General features: G+C 43.1%; 1 protein-coding gene across 1 annotated transcript; it reads right to left on the bottom strand.

Annotated features, from left to right (window-relative positions):
• Window positions 1-1,006: 1,006 nt before the first annotated feature.
• Window positions 1,007-15,457, bottom strand: LOC126188006 (acanthoscurrin-2-like). The gene is made up of 4 exons (XM_049929423.1): window positions 15,412-15,457; window positions 11,699-11,750; window positions 3,608-4,039; window positions 1,007-1,237 (listed from the first exon to the last, which is right to left on the bottom strand). Exons 1-4 carry the CDS (start codon window positions 15,415-15,417, stop codon window positions 1,224-1,226), a joined length of 504 nt encoding a protein of 167 aa, XP_049785380.1. The 5' UTR covers window positions 15,418-15,457; the 3' UTR covers window positions 1,007-1,223.
• Window positions 15,458-18,814: the final 3,357 nt, after the last annotated feature.

Below are 18,814 nucleotides of genomic sequence, written 5' to 3'. Positions count from 1 at the left end.
AAAGCAGAAGCCTTACCGTTTACAATTGCTACAAGCCCTGACACCCGATGACAAAGTCAAACGCTTTGAATTTTCGGCGCGGTTGCAACAGCTCATGGAAGAGAATGCGTTCAGTGCGAAACTTGTTTTCAGTGATGAAGCAACATTTTTTCTTAATGGTGAAGTCAACAGACACAATGTGCGAATCTGGGCGGTAGAGAATCCTCACGCATTCGTGCAGCAAATTCGCAATTCACCAAAAGTTAACGTGTTTTGTGCAATCTCACGGTTTAAAGTTTACGGCCCCTTTTTCTTCTGCGAAAAAAACGTTACAGGACACGTGTATCTGGACATGCTGGAAAATTGGCTCATGCCACAACTGGAGACCGACAGTGCCGACTTCATCTTTCAACAGGATGGTGCTCCACTGCACTTCCATCACGATGTTCGGCATTTCTTAAACAGGAGATTGGAAAACCGATGGATCGGTCGTGGTGGAGATCATGATCAGCAATTCATGTCATGGCCTCCACACTCTCCCGACTTAACCCCATGCGATTTCTTTCTGTGGGGTTATGTGAAAGATTCGGTGTTTAAACCTCCTCTACCAAGAAACGTGCCATAACTGCGAGCTCGCATCAACGATGCTTTCGAACTCATTGATGGGGACATGCTGCGCCGAGTGTGGGAGGAACTTGATTATCGGCTTGATGTCTGCCGAATCACTAAAGGGGCACATATCGAACATTTGTGAATGCCTAAAAAAACTTTTTGAGTTTTTGTATGTGTGTGCAAAGCATTGTGAAAATATCTCAAATGATAAAGTTATTGTAGAGCTGTGAAATCGCTTCAATCATTTGTAATTATCCTGTATTTTTATTCATTTTGCTATTTATAAATTTTTTTAGTATTGTTATAATTGATTTTCAGGGCATCTAACAGACTTGCTCTGTTAAGCTCGTGCATTCCATGTTGACACAGAATGTTCTGCTACAGGGCACTAGGTTCTCGCACAGAAAAAGTCAGATTTAGAAATGGTGGTACAAAATTTTAATGTAACATATATTGCCAGAATACAAAGTGTACAGAATTTCGAAACGATTTACGCAATGTACAAGACGACGTCCGACGTGTCTCGTCGCCGCAGGGTGGATAACGGGACTCGGCTTCGGCGAGTCTCGTGCAGCTCTTCGGTGGAGCTCGGCTCTTCTCGGGACGCGTCGGCGCCGCATTAAAGCAGCTCATTACCACCAACCACCTGCAAACCGAAAGACAGTCACCAATGGATTTTACACATTCGATAAATAACCCACACCTTCAAGCCTCTCTGTTTTACGGGAAGAGTGTAAATTACAAGAAAAGTGGCTTTCAACTGTTATCCACAGGACAATTAAACGTGCTTTTGTGCACGTCGGTGGATTGGCGAGGTCATCACAGAGGTGTAACGTCAAGTGTAGCAAACTACCGCAGTCGTTGCTCTCCCGTAGCAGACTCATGCAGCTGTTGTCTTCGGATACTGAATCGCTACATGCGTTCCTTTATCGCGTATGATCCATCAGACAGCTTTTAACTTCGAATACTGTATCGCTACATGCGTTCTTTTACCGCGTATGACCTATCAGACATTTGACGTAACGGTGATATCTGCACACACACACACACACACACACACACACACATTATTTACCTCTCCAGGCTGTTAAGGCACAGTAGTCGGAATGTGCATTGTTTTCAGCAGCATCTGGATTAAATGATTTGTTTAGAATATGTGTGGATACAGTAGCAAAGGTTAAGAGACAACGATGTAATAAAGGTTCATGAAACACATTGTTGCCAGCGTTCTGCTGTCTCATCACAACTGCTCTTTAGTGTCGCTGTACAGTGGAGTAGCTTTTAGGAGTGATGTGGGGTTCAGTCCTTGACTGGCCGCCCAAAGTTGGTACGTTGTGGGAAATGTCTGCAACTCACAGAGTCACAAGACCATCTAAGGAGATATTTTGATAAATAAGCAGCTATTCCGGAATACAAACAACCGAAACTAAGTAGTTTCGGAAGGCTTTCAATAAGCACTGAAACTCGACACATTTACTTGCACAGCTTAAAATGAAGTTGATGATAGCATTATTCTGAGACGAATAACAAACATTTAGAGTGTTGTAAATGAAGGAATCCAAAGTTTTCATGTAACAGTATGAGTAGTGAACGTTAGATCTAGCCACACCTTTAAAATATCTAGAAGTGACGCTGTGAAGTGATATAAAGAAGTTCGAAAGTGTGAAATCAGTAGATCACTCAGATTTGCTGTGAGAATTCTTAATGCGATCCTTCTATCAAGAAAATCCCCCACAACATCACTGCAACACATTCTAGTGTATCGCTTCAGTGTGGTGGCCCATCCTGAAATAGGCGTGATTGATAGGCGCACTGCTACGGTAGTAAAAGGTCGGCAAAGCGCAGATACTTTTTTCTAGTGAAACCTTGTGCTATCATAGATGCGGTATCTCATATACATACCACAGGGATAACTTACAGAAATTGTTTTCACTGCAGTCATTTACTTGTGCACATGTACGCCGCAAGCAGCTGTAGAGAGCATAGCGGAAGGTACGTGCACCAACATTTTCGATTTTTTTCCTATTCTATTTTGGGTGAGGTGGAAAAGACGGTTTAAGTACTCCGTACGGTCCTTATTCTCTCTTATCGTTTTCTTAACACCACTCAGCGTGATATACGTTGGTGACAGCATAATTGTCGCACAGTCATCATCGAATACAGGATGTGTAAATCTACCCAACACTGTTTTCAAAGAACTACTCCTTCGTCCAAGGATTCCGGTTTAAGCTCGACGATTAGTTCTGGTACAATTTCGTATTAGCTGTATAAATATTGTATAGTCTTAGCAAAACGTCTCTTAATTCATTCGACTTCTATTTATCTTGCCTACCTTACATGGATTTCAAACACTGGAACAAGACACTAGATTCATGGTGCGACTTTCTTTACATATGCATTACTTTTTTCCAGACCCCTTTCAACAAGCCTTCCAATTGCCTTATTGAAAATTTATTTTACACGGTCGTCTTATCTAATATCGCTTCTATTATCCCTGAACGATTACACGATGTGATGCGTTCAAGTCGTTTAACACTAATCTTGTAACCAGCTACCACAGAGTTGTTTACCTTCTTTTTAGGCATTATTCCGCATTTATCCGCATTAAAAAAGACCTGCCATTCACGTGCCTAGGTGCAGTTACTTTCAAAGTCTTGTAGTGCTGCTGATCCTCTGTGTTGAATTTGTACATTGAAAACTCTTCGTTGGGTGATATCCGATGTTTTGTTCGCGCCTGTGGATGTTTTTTAGTCCATTACGACGTAATGCCTCGATCCAGTCACATATTCGAGAAGAGACTCCGTGTTATGGAATCTCGGTTCGTGCCCAATGGTGTTATCCAGTGCTGAACGCTTTTCTAGCACAAAGTGTGGCTCTATGCAGGCTTTACATATGGCAGACTGGATTAACAACGTAAGAAGGCCCTTCGGCCAAGCACTGCAAGAAAGTTTGCGGAGTTTATGTGGCGATGTTGATGAAATGTTACTGATGAACTGTGGTGGATCTGGAAACTTACCGCCGCCGCCGCCACCGTTCCATCCGCCGCCGCCGCCGGACCAGCCACCGCTGCTGACCCTCCATCCGCCGCCACCCCCGTGACCGCCTCCTCCGTATCCGCCGCCGCCGCCTCCGTAGCCTCCGCCTCCGAAGCCACCACCTCCGAAGCCTCCCTTGCCGCCCCCTCCGAAACCACCACCGCCTCCGTAGCCTCCGCCGCCGCCGCCTCCGCTCAGCTTGATGATCTTGATGATGGTGGGGCCGCCGCCACCGCCGCCTCCGAAGCCGCCGCCGCCTCCGTGTCCACCGCCTCCGAAGCCACCTCCTCCGAAGCCACCACCTCCCTTACTGTAGCCGCCCCCGCCGAAACCGCCCCCGCCAAAACCACCCCCTCCATAACCTCCACCGCCACCACCTCTCCAGCCGCCGCCTCCTCCGCTGCTGATATACCCTGTAGCAAGAAAACAGAAGGTTGTAACAACGAAGAACCAACAGCTTAAATTGTATTTAAGTGATCTGTCGTGTACCAGTAAGAATGGAAAGAAGCCTTCGAGTTTATACAGTAATGTAGCATTCCTATCCCATGAATAGAACATATTCTAATATTTTCTACATCTTTTGTAGAAGTCATCATTTTGATTGTTTTGATATTATCCATCTTTTCCCGTATAGTCGTAATCTTTGTATTTTTTCCTAAGTTCTACACCGACGTCTTCTAAAATGTTTCTAGGATATTCTAGCGTTATCTTCCCTACTATTTTCCCTTCACCTGCCTCTCTCAGGCACACGTTACCTGTTCCTAGATGTCCCATTAATCTACCCTCTACTGTGATAACTTTCTGCCATATACTTCTTTCCTTTCTCATTTCGTACTTTTTCTATCCACACTATTTTTACCATTCTTCGGTACCACGAAACTTCAAATGTTTTCAGTTTCTTCACCTCTGGATTCCAGTACAACATTGCACAGTTATTGAGAGGTTAAGCTATGTCCTGTAGCTTCGTAACATAATGACGCTATTGGAGAGGTCTGACAAATGAACCGCAGGATTATATCAGGCCTTTGAACTTCAAGATTCAAATGATCACAACATTTTAAGACCTCTTGAATGGTCACAACATTTTAAGACTCTTAAATGGTCACATCAAGTGTGCTAAAAAAAAAAAAAAGCGAAGGTTTATCCGCGTTCTCCAGGTGGACAACTGGAGGAAGTGGAATTTCTAGCGTCAAATATGTGCTAAATGACACCATAGGCATCTATAATGATGCAGACTCTATTGAAAGGAACATCTACTTCTGTACGGTTTCTTCCTGAGGATTAATGAAACTAAGTGGCCAAGAAGAACGTGGATATCAGATCTCAAAGAGAGAAGGACACACAATTAATAGTCTGCTGTGGATGCTATAACCGCATAAGTGGTAGGATGACTATAAGGGTATTCTATAAAAACAGGGCCGAGAAGATAAAATGAAGTGAAACTTGAGAACAGATACGTTTAGACTGCCAAAGACACCCATACTTGGCACTTGGGAGAACTAACTAATTCGAATTTTGAGCATTGCCCATTATTCTGATGCCGTTACGATGTTCCATATATACATGATATAGAGAAGAGCGGTGCGCTACGTCACCGGCTGCTTTAGTTGGTGCGAGAGAATTAGAAAAATGCTCATCAAAGTTTAGTAGCATTGCGCACCACGGGGAGATTCAGTATCAAAATAACGAGAGTGCGCGTTCCTGGAAAGAGACGTGCCATATAAAACTGCCTCCTATTTACAACTCGCGGAATTACCATGAAAGGAAAATCAGAGAAATCTGACCTCTTACGGGGGTTTCCCTAGAGTCGTCAGCGAATTAAACAGAAAATGATGGAAATAGCAGTGCTACCGGATGAATTTTCTCTCACACACCTCAATGATGCTTCTGCAGCATGGATGCAGAAGGAAACGTGCGAGTCAGAAATATGTGCGACTGACAGTAATCGATTTACCGAGCGAATTTTATACAAGCTGCCTGAAGTAGGCACTAAAAGAATGCAAAGACATTTTAATCCCGAGAAGTAGTGCTGTATTCTACTTAGTTAAATTCAAAACCAGGAAGAGTATCTGTGAAAATAATAGAGTGAAGAATGTGCATTTAGCAAAATGAAAGAATATTCAGTACTACACGATGATCATTGCATTCGTATCAACAATGTTTCTACAAAATGAGTATTGAGAGGTGGGGGTTCATTTTGTCCAGTATTATAAGAAAGAAGTCTTGAAGCAGATGATAACAGTAAAAAAGTGCAACTTATCTTTGACGGGTCAGTAATTCGCAATATTATCTTTACAGCATCCGAGTTTTGAGGTATCAAAAGTAATTATGTGCTGCACTATTGGGAGTTAATTCACTAATGTAACAGTTTCTTCTAGCAATAGCTATGTGGCTCATTGGAGCTCTGTATCACAAGTAGTTTCAGACTTCTTATGTGTCCCTTAGCTGACAAAAATGCGGTTTTGCCGTCGGTGTGTCACTGGATTCCCCTCTCCTCCCACAGTCTTGTACAAATATGACGTTCACAGATAATGTGCGTTTAGGTAGGAGAGTTACTCGATATAACGCTATTGGTAACAAACATACGAAAATAGATCACGATGAATGAGAAAACAGTCCTCACATCGCTCGATCACCAGGTTAAGATGGAGTCCGCAGTTTGATCCAGCTTATGTTCTTTGCGAAATAAACGTGAGGAAGCTCCATGAAGGGGAACGATGCCCTGTGAATGACCATATTAAGCTCCTTTCTGCCGTGCAGTGTAAAATTCAGGATTTATGGACTTTCCCAGTTGTGGCTGCATATCGGAGAGTAAACAAGTTTTCTGAATGCCTTTCTAAAAAGCAATTTAGTTCTCTCGAACTACACCAAGAAAACCGAGAAGCTTGATGTCCCCAGTCGACGAACGGCTAACTGTCATAGTGTCAATAGTGCGATGTAACCCATGGCATTGATTCGAAGTCTCGTGTTCAGGAACAACGCTACCACCTATCCTACCTTTCCTGGTCAAAGATCGGAGGTGAAAATTTCTTCCACCACCAAGAGGCTTGTTTCCGAGTAACAGGCCATTCTACAGCGTGTGTTAGTGACCACGGCTACGAAAGTGGGCGTTAGGTTTAGAATTTTGTCGTGATCCTTTCTAATTTCATAGATTAACTACTTTAGTGATTATTTACGTTATCACCTGCAATGTTTTCATAGTTTTTCATTTAATTTGCCATAAAAAATTAGTGGTTTAAATTTGATGTTCTTCACATACATCACCGATCGACATATTCTTATTATGGTAACATCCTAGTGTTTATTTATTTATTTATTTATTGGTCCGTGGGACCAAATTAAGGAGAAGTCTCCATGGTCATGGAACGAGTCAACACATGAAATTATAACACGATAGTAGGAACACATAAAATGAAATACAAGAAACGTATTCAGGTGACAATTCGTAAGTTTAAATAAAGAAAATCAACAACGTAACACTGGAATTTGCTTAAATTTTCAGCTCTTCCAGGAGCTCCTCGACAGAATAGAAGGAGTGAGCCATGAGGAAACTCTTCAGTTTAGACTTAAAAGCGTTTGGGCTACTGCTAAGATTTTTGAGTTCTTGTGGTAGCTTATTCAAAATGGAATGCAGCAGAATAGTGCACTCCTTTCTGCACAAGAGTCAAGGAAGTGCATTCCACATGCAGATTTGATTTCTGCCTAGTATTAACTGAGTGAAAGCTGCTAACTCTTGCGAATAAGCTAATATTGCTAACAAGAAACGACATTAAAGAAAATATATACTGTGAGGGCAATTTTACAATTCCCAGACTATTGAATAGGGGAAGACAAGAGGTTCTCGAACTTACACCACATGTAGCTCGAAGAGCCCGTTTTTGAGCCAAAAATACCCTTTTTGAATCAGAAGAATTACCCCAAAATATAATACCATATGACATAATCATATGAAAATATGCGAAGTAGATTACTTGTCGTGTTGAACTGTCACTTATTTCAGATACTGTTCTAATGGTAAATAAAGTTGCATTTAGTTTCTGAACAAGATCCTGAACATGGGCTTTCCACAACAGCTTACTATCTATCCGAACGCCTAGGAACTTGAACTGTTCCGTCTCGCTTATAATATGCCCATTCTGTCTGATCAAAATATCAGTTCTTGTTGAATTGTGAGTTAGAAACTGTAAGAACTGAGTCTTACTGTGATTTAGCATCAAATTATTTTCCACAATCCACGAACTTATTTCATGAACTAGACTTGATATTCTGATATCGAATAATTTGCAAAGAAAATTTGCCAGTACTGGATGCTGTTGCGCTAGTTAGAGGCCTGTTGAAACCAATAACAAGCCTGTCCCTCGTACAGGTAGTAGCTTAACAACTACTCTGCAAACTTATTACTCGCTACGTTTACCTGAAGATAGCTGCTGATAAATTGGTCGAAACACTACTTCAGCATTGTGAAGCAGGAAACGACGTCTGCAACCGAGAAAATACGCGTGAAATCATCTGCAGTCTACTCTGGGAGGAGACACAGCTGTGGCTTTGAATAGCGGGACGCTGGTGAACTCTAGTCTCGCGAATGATCGTGATGCGCCGTGTCCAGTGAAAGTGCACGTCCGCGTGCCGCTGCGCATGCGCCTCCGAGGGCCTGAGCGATTATAGGAACGTGTCGAATACCGACCCCTTCCTCCGGCTCGATGCGTCTTGAAAGCTTAAAAGGTCGGCTAACCCGATCAGGCAATCAATTTTCATTAAAGTGCGGGTAAAAGCCCAGGAGCGGAGCTTTAAGCTCTCTTCCCTCCGCCGCCCCTATCGCCCACCCTACAACCCTGGTATCCGAGTATCTACCGTCTCTCATGAGAGAGCGCTCATCCCATCCCCCTCCCACACTGCTGCACTCCAACGATTTTTCTTTTCCCTCTTTTAGGAAGGCTGCCGGGTCCTGTCGGCGGGAAGATAAATGCCTCTGGTCGCGAAAGGCCGAACACGCTATGGGATCAGCAATTGTCGTCTCCGTGAAGTGCGACGTATACTCTACGATTCACGAACACGTTAGTATTGGTTTCTCAATAATTTTGTTAACTCACGAAGTGTCTGGTTGACTGTATTAGATACGGAACTAACCAATCCCATATCTCATACCCATTGCTCACGTTACCTGTTTGCAGCTTTAGCAACCGCCGAACGTCCATCTCCTCATTCTGATGTGACCAGTCTAGCGCAGCTTGCAGTGCTAATGACGATAGTTTGCTACCCGTCATTCCATATGATGTAGGCATCATGAATCCAGTCAAGAAATTTGACTGAACACGGTCTAAAGTCGTATTACTATCTCCATTCACTGAAACTACGCAGAAAGAGATGTTGAAAAGCATGTGCCAACAGTGAGTAGCACAAATCGCAGTGCAAAGATAAAACTGGGGATCAGCTGCCATATCCGCTTACGAGATACGCATCACATTCTACAAAAAAACGCGCATCACGAAGAACATTGGTATTACTGGCTGCGACGTTCCTTCCACGTTTTCTGGTTGAACAAAGTGGAAATTTTTTAAAGCATGTTTGCTTCAAATTAGTTTTTTCTTAACTCATGACTTCTGTGCCGTTGAAATCTCACTTTTTTGTTTCGTTTAAGGTCCTCTACAGTCACATGTGTGTTAACAGTATGTTGGTAGCACCGCAGCTGCAGACTTCATATGTTGTGTAACAGACAGTAAAACTGTTCACCTAGCATATGACGGGCCACGAATTCTGTCACTGACTGGACCTAAAATAAACAGGTACTAAGTGGGGAGTATATTATTTCACATAGTCTATGTAAAATCGTAAAGCTATCACATCAGGCCCAGTTATCTTTCTTCTGTCGAGCAGTTTTGCATGATTTCCTTCTTCGCAATCATCTATCAAAATGGTGTCATTTCGGCGTTCGTGTGATGTTTAAAAGGAAGAACCGTACTGCAATCTCTCGCAGTGACACTGATTGGAAGTCAGTGTTTTAGCCTTCTCTATGTCTTTTTTTGGTTTCGTTCGTAAACAAGTGAGCCTATCCCTTTACCGACACACCGTAAAATTAAAAATTCTAATCATTTTCATCAGATCTGAAGATAAAATTTTAGTTTCGAAGTCACTGAAGGCTTCTAGCAATGTTTACCTGGTGCTCATGTCAGCTTCATTCAGAATTTGTTAAATAAGGGTCATTTTATATAGTTTAATTCAGTGAGATATTATTGGCTTACGCAGCAACTTTCTAATACGGCTAAAGAACTATAGTTCGTACATCTGTATCGCACAACGAATTTCATCCATTGATACGCCACATTTTCCTTCCCAGAGATTAATATTCTGGCATCCGTTTCTGTCATACTTCCTAAGCAAGAATATTTTCCTACATGTCTAAACACGCATTTTTATACTATCAGACAATGATGCTACAAATCACTTATGGCATCTACTTGCAGAACCCGAATACTAATTTTTGCAACCATGTGATTATACTATTTGGATATTTGAAACCATTCGTTCGAAAATCATGTAAAAGACCTAAGTAAGTTGAACTGCAGTTTTCCTTCAAGTTGGAGTCCCGTACATCAATCCCGATTATTGACTACACTGTAATCTACTCAGAGACAGCAAAATAGGAATTAATATTCAACTGTTAACATTTATAAACGAATAAATACCTTGGAAAGGACAAAGTGGCAGACCAGAATCATACGACAGTGAAAGAGTCACACGAAAAGCTAGCGGAATGGTGATTAATTTTCCAGTTGAGCGCAGGAATGTTTCCTAGGCACAAAATTAGGTAAAGACGCAGCGCGTCCTTCTTACACCATACCTCGATGTATTAAAATAAGCGTCAAGTAAAAGAAAGTAACGTATGGCATTGTTGACAGCGAGAACACGAGGAGAAGGTGAAGTGTTTGTTTCCTTCGCACACAATGATCCCTTACTTGCGGTAAAAGGAATGGTGTCTTACATGTATCTGTTGAGTGTGGATGTCTGGAATGGGTGTGTGTATACTCTGACGTCATTTCTGTGTTGTATAAATATGTAAGACGCGTGAAACCTGATGCCAGCGCTTAGCCTACTTCTCCCCGATGGCACCATGGAGGCAGCCGAGTTTATCGAATGGGTGATGAAAAAAAAATAATAATACAGGAACCTCCACTTACACTTACACTTACAGAGATTCAAACCACCTTGTCCGCCTCGCGCGTCGCCAATTAGCCGTTAGCAATCGCCGTTACAAAGGAGAGCAGATAGTTCTGCTTGAAAGTGTGATTATGCGATAATGTGAGCGTCCAACATAAGGTTTGGGGAAGAGTCATATGTTTCTTCAGTTGGAGACGTAAAGCAATTCATCGACAACTCGCTACGTATTGTGTCAAGGATGGTACGTATTGTTTACTTTTGTAAAAATTCGATGAGCTGCAAATTGTTGGAATGTCGTAGAAGTATGCCCCTGTCTTCGACTGTCAGTTCTGGCCCTTTCAGAAGATGATAGAACTAATGATTGCAGCTATAATAATCACAAACATTACTAACCAACTGACGTGTTGTTGCAGTGTTAATCATACATCAATCTTGCATTAGACATACTGTATCGATTCACTGGGGGCAGACTACTTCCGTGCATTTAGATATTGACAATAGTTTTCGTATATGGAGGAGAACGTACACGCTAACCTTCCTTCTCCTCCTGCACACAACCCCCACCCCCCCTTCCCCGTCACCAGAACCTATCACAACACACTAAATCACCAATCCCAGGGTCTAAAGCTGCACACTACCCCATCTCTTCTGCAACACAATAACAACGCAACAGTACAGCCCACTATGAGCAGCTGCAGAAACGCTCTTTTCTGATGGAGAAGTAACTACGACACGAACAATTCAATGTCCACCCAATTTGGCGACCGAACACTGCGACAGATCAGAAATCTGTTAAACCATTTCTAATACTTGATCAGACAAACCACATAGCGCCTCGAGGTATGCACAAGATGCAGATCGAGCACAATACACACTCGCACACTTACACGCACACTTAAACGAACTACTGTACTCACCTCCCAGCGCCTCGGAGCTGATCACAAGGACCAGCGCTGCCACACACAGCCCCTGAAACAAACAGCAGAACCATCTCTCAGTCTCAGATCACAGATGTGACTGTCTGCTGAAAACTCACCATTTTCATTACTATGACAACAACAATTAATAACATTTGTGTGTGTGTAGATAAATCACTTATCTTCAAAAAGGACTAAAGGAGAATACAGTAAATGTTGAAACAGCTTTCGACAAATATGGTCGAAACATATTCTTTCAAATTGTGAAGGATCAGATATCATTACAAGGAGTGAAAAGTTTTGTACAACTTGAACAGATTCAAGATCCCAGTCATAAGTCTCGAAGGAGATGAAAGTAGTAGTACAGGCAAAACAGTAGCCTTTCGTTCATCTTATTAAATCTGTACAGATAAAAAGCAGAAAAGCAGAGGAAGAATTACCGTTAGCCGATAAAAGACTTGATACATCAAATGGGTGGAACAAAAGTAAAACACGGACAACGGAATTTATTCCAGTCAAATCAGATGCGTTCGTGGGCATTGCACTAACAAGTGAGACACTGAAAGGTACTACACAATTTTTGGTATTTGTAAAGCAAAATGACTGATAAAAAGCATTTTTGCAACAACAAGAAAAGATTTCCTGAATCAAGTCTTTCCTGAAAGTAATTTGTCTTCCGTTAGCCATATTTTCAAGTGAACCGTGAATAGTAAACAGTTCATGCTAGGAAAATGGTTCGAATGGCTCTGGGCACTATGGGACTTAACGTCTGAGGTCATCAATCCCCTAGAACTTAGAAGTACTTAAACCTAACTAACCTACGGACAACACACACATCGATGTCCGATGCAGGATTCGAACCTGCGACCGTAGCGGTCACGCGGTTTCAGACTGTAGCGCCTAGAACCGCTCGTCCACTTCAGCCGGCATGCTAGAAATTAATGTAATTTTTCTAAAAGTGTTCATACAGTACGATGAAGATTACGTAAGTAGATGGAGTGAATAATGAAGAATACTGAATCGAATCCATTTACGAAACGCTTTGTTGAGCTAGACTTGAATAACGTTCAGTAGTCTGTCTCCGTACGCCTTCATGGAAGAGATAGAGAACATTGAAACGAGAGATGCACGTTTCGTCAGAGGTTTCTTCGTCCCTTTCAGAGCATCTCTTAATAATTTATCTTGGAAAATAAGAGTAATGAAACATTTTACACACTCCGTTTTACTCTGCGCAGTTAATGATTACAATGTATAGGGTGTCCTTCCTGATAGTCATCAGCCGCATTTTCACTAGTGTATCGGCAAATGTCTGCAATTTTGTTTGTTGCAATGTGTATCTGCAGTGAGCCCAAATAAATACTGCTCATCGTGTCTTCCATGCGACGTCAAGGGTAGATGAAAGGCAAAGTTATTTTTAAAGCGGAATTTTGTGTATTGTATATCTGTGTCACCACAGACAGTAAAACACCAAGAATAAGCAGCACTCTAGCAGAGACAGCACAGCACCGCTGCTCAGTCGCTGCCTGAGTGGTAGTCGTTATCAGTGTTTTACTATCCCTGTTAATTCATATAAATAAATCAAGTAGTGCACTTGACTCATCTGGCACCTCTCTATTGGATGGACAAGTAAAATTCCGCTTCAAAGACCAAGAACGAAAAAACACTGTGGATGGAATAATTATGGGTGTCGGGCCTCATCATTTTAACTACTAAAACAGCTAAACTCCCGATGTTCCGACCGACTTGCTGCGGTCCTCAACGACTGGCATTGCATGAAACAGGTGATAAGCGGTATACATATGGATACACCGGTTCCCGTGAGATCAACGAAGTTAGGTGCTGTCGGGCGTGACCGGTACTTGGCTGGGTGACTATCCAGCCACCATGCGCTGTTGCCATTTTTCGGGGTGCACTCAGCCTCGTGATGCCAATTGAGGAGCTGCTCGACCGAATAGTAGCGGCTCCGGTCAAAGAAAACCATCATAACGACCGGGAGAGCGGTGTGCTGACCACACGCCCTCCTATCCGCATCCTCAACCGAGGATGACACGGCGCGATGGGCCACTTGTGGCCTAAAGACGGAGTGATATATATATATATATATATATCGCTGCTTCATGCAAAGTCAGACGTAGAGGGAAAGCATCGCGTTGTTTGCCACTATATATATATATATATATATATATATATATATATATATATATATATATATATATATTGTAGTGAAATGCAACAAGGTCTCCAGGTGATCGACGACTAGTGCAGCATCTGGAAGCTGACACTGACTGTAAGTAACGTATTGGGGAGGAATAGGCAACGTGATACATTACTTTTCTGTCATTTTCTTAGCAGCAAATGACTGTAAACAGCACGTATGGTAAAACATCTGGAAATAGCCGCTCTCAGGTACCTAAAGTGAAATGAACGCTTAAAACTAGTTGTAGGAAAACGATTATATCAGATTGAGGTTCACTGGAAGAATCTTAGGAGAACGTAGTACATCCAAGAAAGAGGTGTTTTACAAAACAATAGTCCATGGATTCCTCAACAGTCGGGGACTCTTACTGGACGGAGTTAAGAGAACAGATGGAGAAGAATCGACTGGGACAGAGCCGCTTCGTAAAGAAATCGTTTAGTTAGCGTGAGCGGAGATGGTCAACAAACTCCAGTGGCAGATATTGATAGCTTTACTATGCTAATTGTTGTGTTGGAAGAAGAGCCAACACCGTGTTTCTAAAGGAGGCCGAAATGCACGCGTTTCAGCTCACACAGGCTGGCGCGTGGAGGGAAAGACTATACTGACGTGAGGTCTGGAACATGTCAAGGAATTAGAATTCAGAAAGCGGACGTAATTAGTTTGATACTTAACTTTAAACCATTTATGATGAACGTCGCTCTTGACGGTACATGATTCAGAATATCATCAGTTCAGAATACATTCTTGAAGAATATGGCGCCTTGCTAGGTCGTAGCAAATGACGTAGCTGAAGGCTATGCTAGGCTGTCGTCTGTGTAAATGAGAGCGTATGTAGACAGTGAACCATCGCTAGCAAAGTCGGCTGTCCAACTGGCGCGAGTGCTAGGGATTCTATCTAGACTAGACCTGCACTGACTGATAGTGGCGACATGCGGGTCCGACGTGTACTAACGGACCGCGGCCGATTTAAAGGCTACCACCTAGCAAGTGTGGTGTCTGGGGGTGACATCACACTAATACCGAGTTGGTACGATCCAGGAAGAGCCGGACAACATGTTACTTTGTCTCACGAAATTATCACGTCGAGAAGATGAGAGAAACATTGAAGCTTACAGTATTACTCGCCCTGTCCACAAACCGAAAAGGAACAGGGTAGGGTACCCCCCGTAGGTGTAGTTAGCGACCGCGATGCACCACGCAGCCGGGCTTCGATGATGATGATGTTTGGTTTGTGGGGCGCTCAACTGCGTGGTTATCAGCGCCCGTACAATTTCCCAACCTTTGCTCAGTCCAATTTCGCCACTTTCCTGGATGATGATGAAATGATGAGGACAACACAAACACCCAGTCATCTCGAGGCAGGTGAAAATCCCTGACCCCGCCGGGAATCGAACCCGGGACCCCGGGCTCGGGAAGCGAGAACGCTACCGCGAGACCACGAGCGGCGGACAAGGGGGCTTCGAACTACGAATGTCGGAAACCGCTACCCCACTGAGCCACAGCGGCTGCTGCTTACCTTCATGTCTGCGACTGTTGTGATGGGACTCGTGCCTTTGCCAGCGGCTGGCGGCGCTTTTATAGGCGCCGGAGAGAGCAGCCGCGGACCCCTGAATGAAAAGTGAAGGTGCACAGTCGCCCCCCCCCCCCCCTCCTCCACGCACTCTCGCTCTCGGCGGGCCCCGACGCCGCGGGCACTGCAGACGCGCCGGCTCGCGGGTCAGCGCAGGGTCGATCCTCCTGCCCGCCGAGCACTTCTCGCCGACAGCTGGCAGTGCGCTGCTCCTACCTGCGCACCGGCGTCAGCGTGCGACGGTCCGCGGCGATCTCGCTCCCGTCAGTCGGTGGCGTCAGCCGAGACAGACCGTCGCCCTACTCGCCTCGCGCAGCGTTTCCTGCCGTTTTACGTCTAGCACTGTGACTGTGACAGCCGATTAGAGTTTATCATCCCGCCGACGCCGATGGTATTGCAAACGCGACACACGCACGGATAAGCAGCCACCACCATATTTTCCTGAAGCAACTTGTGATGGTGGATTGACATCTGGTAAATTACTACGAGACACCGGTAAATATACAATTCTTTTTATTTCTTCTAGGCGCTGTCACAGCACACGATGTCAAACGTGTTTGTTTTGGCCGTACATTGCCCGCACTCAGAAACTGCAGTCGAAACAGGAAAAAGAAGAGTACTTTAAAATCTTATTTTGTCTAAAACTGACTTGGTGAGACCGTGGTTGCGTACAATTAATGTAGGTTAATTCTTACAAAGAATAACACAGTAACCAGCCACTATTAATACCGCTATTTATTTAGTTAAATAGCGCCGTTACCAGTTTCGAACTGGCAAGTTCATCATCAGACGTCTGTTCACAAGATTTTCAAGATATAATTTACATTATCGTCCGTTTTCGATTTGTATTCTTCCACTATGGCGAAGTATTTTTGGTGTGTTGTTGCCGCCGAAGATTCCGTGCGATTTTGTTGCGAAGTTGCAGGATTGTATTTTTCGCATATTCCAAAATACCGGGTGATCAAAAAGTCAGTATAAGTTTGAAAACAAAATAAATCACGGAATAATGTAGATAGAGAGGTACAAATTGACATACATGCTTGGAATGACATGGTGTTTTATTAGCCCCCTCAAAAAATGTCTGACAGATGGCGCTTCATCTGATCGGAATAGCAATAATTAGCATAACAAAGTAAGACAAAGAAAAGACGATGTTCTTTCCAGTAAATGCTCAATATCTCCACCATCATTCCTCAACAATAGCTGTAGTCGATGAATAATGTTGTGAACAGCACTGTAAAGCATATCTTCAGTTATGGTCAGGCATTGGCGCCGTAAGTTGTATTTCAGCATCCCTAGAGATGTCGGTCGATCACGATACGCTTGCGACTTCAAATACCCCAAAGCCAATAATCTCACGGACTGAGGTCTGGGGACCTGGGAGGCCAAGCATGACGAAAGTGGCGGCTGAGCACACGATCGTCACCAAACGACGCCATCCGTCGGACATTTTGTGAACTTTATTGTTTTTTGGTTCTAATAAAACCCCATGTCATTCCAACCATGGGTGTCAATTTTTACCTCTCTATCTACGTAATTCTGCGGTTTATTAAGTTTTCAAATTTATACTGACTTGAAACTTCCTGGCAAATTAAAACTGTGTGCCCGGCCGAGACTCGAACTCGGGAACTTTGCCTTTCGCGGGCAAGTGCTCTACCATCTGAGCTACCGAAGCAAGACTCACGCCCGGTCCTCACAGCTTTACTTCTGCCAGTATCTCGTCTCCTACCTTCCAAACTTTACAGAAGCTCTCCTGCGAACCTGGCAGAACTAACACTCCTGAAAGAAAGGATATTGCAGCGAGATGGCTTAGCCACAGCCTGGGGCATGTTTCCAGAATGATGTTTCCCGAGTTCGAGTCTCGGTCGGGCACAAAGTTTTAATCTGCCAGGAAGTTTCATATCAGCGCACACTCCGCTGCAGAGTGAAAATCTCATTCTTATACTGACTTTTTCATCACCCGGTATATCCAGCACTTATGTAATTTGTATATCACCATATTGTGCAAAGCACCAGAAACACACACACCAAAAAGAATTTGCCACATGTGAAGTTATCACAAAGACTGCAGGTTTACAAATACAACAGTGTCAGATATGTTCTCTCTCAGTGACATCACATTGATCAGTTCTACTAGTAAGTGTCCTACAGAATTAAAAATTAATGTTTAATTTATTATCAAAGGAAACAAATTTTCGATATGAGTCCGTAATCATCATGAATTTCATACGAAGTTTCGACATTTGGCAACATCAAGCATCAAAAAGCTTTCAGCTTGAGAAATGTACGTCAGTGTCAATATTAAATGTTTAATACTGGCACCGTACCTTGTTTCTCAAGTTCAAACTTTTTTTGATATGTTATAATGGGAAATTCTGAAACCGTAATAAATAAAAACTTTTATTTAGCTACCTAGACGGTATTTTGTTCATAAAATAAATATCATTTTCTCTGTGGTGTGCCGTACGGCAGGTCTTGTCATGGGGGAAGCCTCGTCAGAGAGGTCCACCACATGAGCGTCTAGGGAAGTGATCCCAGTGGTGGTTTCCCGTTGCCTTCCACTGATGATCGTGAAATGATAATAGGCACAACACAACACTCAGATCCTGAGCGGAGAAAATCTCCCACCCAACCGGGAATAGAACCCGGACCCCTTGGCGTGACAGACCGCCGCGCAGGCCACTCAGCTACAGGGCGGACAAATAAATATAAAAGCATTCTATATCTGCAGATCTAAGGCAGTACGAGGTAACAATGTCCACGACATCAGGACATGAGCTGTCGTAATACAGTATCAGATTCTATATTGATGTAATAGGGGCGCGCTCACCTAATACAGGATCTAAGGAGATTCAGCACAATTTCGTTTCTCTGCTTTTAGTCTATGTTATAGTATAAGAGGGCATGTGGTTAATGCTCTGTTCACCATATCGCACCCCGACAAGACCAATGACACAACTCAGAAATGCGATGCTTGAGAACATGTACTACGAGAACAGAACTACGTGTCCATACTACTACCGACTACGTGTCCACATTACTATTGCGTAGAATATTGTGAAATGTACTGCCAAAAACACTTAATAGAAATTTAAATGAAGCTTAAGTTGTGTATAGTTATTTATGTTACACGCACAAAACACTTTTTATTGAGGACCACCGGTTTCAACAGACTTATCTTTAATCTACAGGTCTTAAACATTTTACTGAAGTAAAACATGTTCATTTTACGCTAAACCTGCACAAGATGTCAAGAGGATAAAACTCAGCACATTATAAAGGTTTGTCATCGTTAAAATATTTAAAAACACACAGCACCTCGTCCAAAAGGCTTTGTCTGTAAACAAAC

The sequence above is a fragment of the Schistocerca cancellata genome, chromosome 5, assembly GCF_023864275.1.
Source record: "Schistocerca cancellata isolate TAMUIC-IGC-003103 chromosome 5, iqSchCanc2.1, whole genome shotgun sequence".
Lineage (NCBI taxonomy): Eukaryota > Metazoa > Arthropoda > Insecta > Orthoptera > Acrididae > Schistocerca > Schistocerca cancellata.
The sequence above is the reverse complement of the archived record's forward strand: the minus strand, read 5'-3'. Positions and strand labels throughout refer to the sequence as shown.

Bases quoted from the DNA above. Each gene is read 5' to 3' on its own strand.
- LOC126188006 (XM_049929423.1), bottom strand. The intron at 4,040-11,698 runs GTGAGTACAGTA...TTCTTGCTACAG, and splicing joins CAGCTCCGAGGCGCTGGGAG to GGTATATCAGCAGCGGAGGA.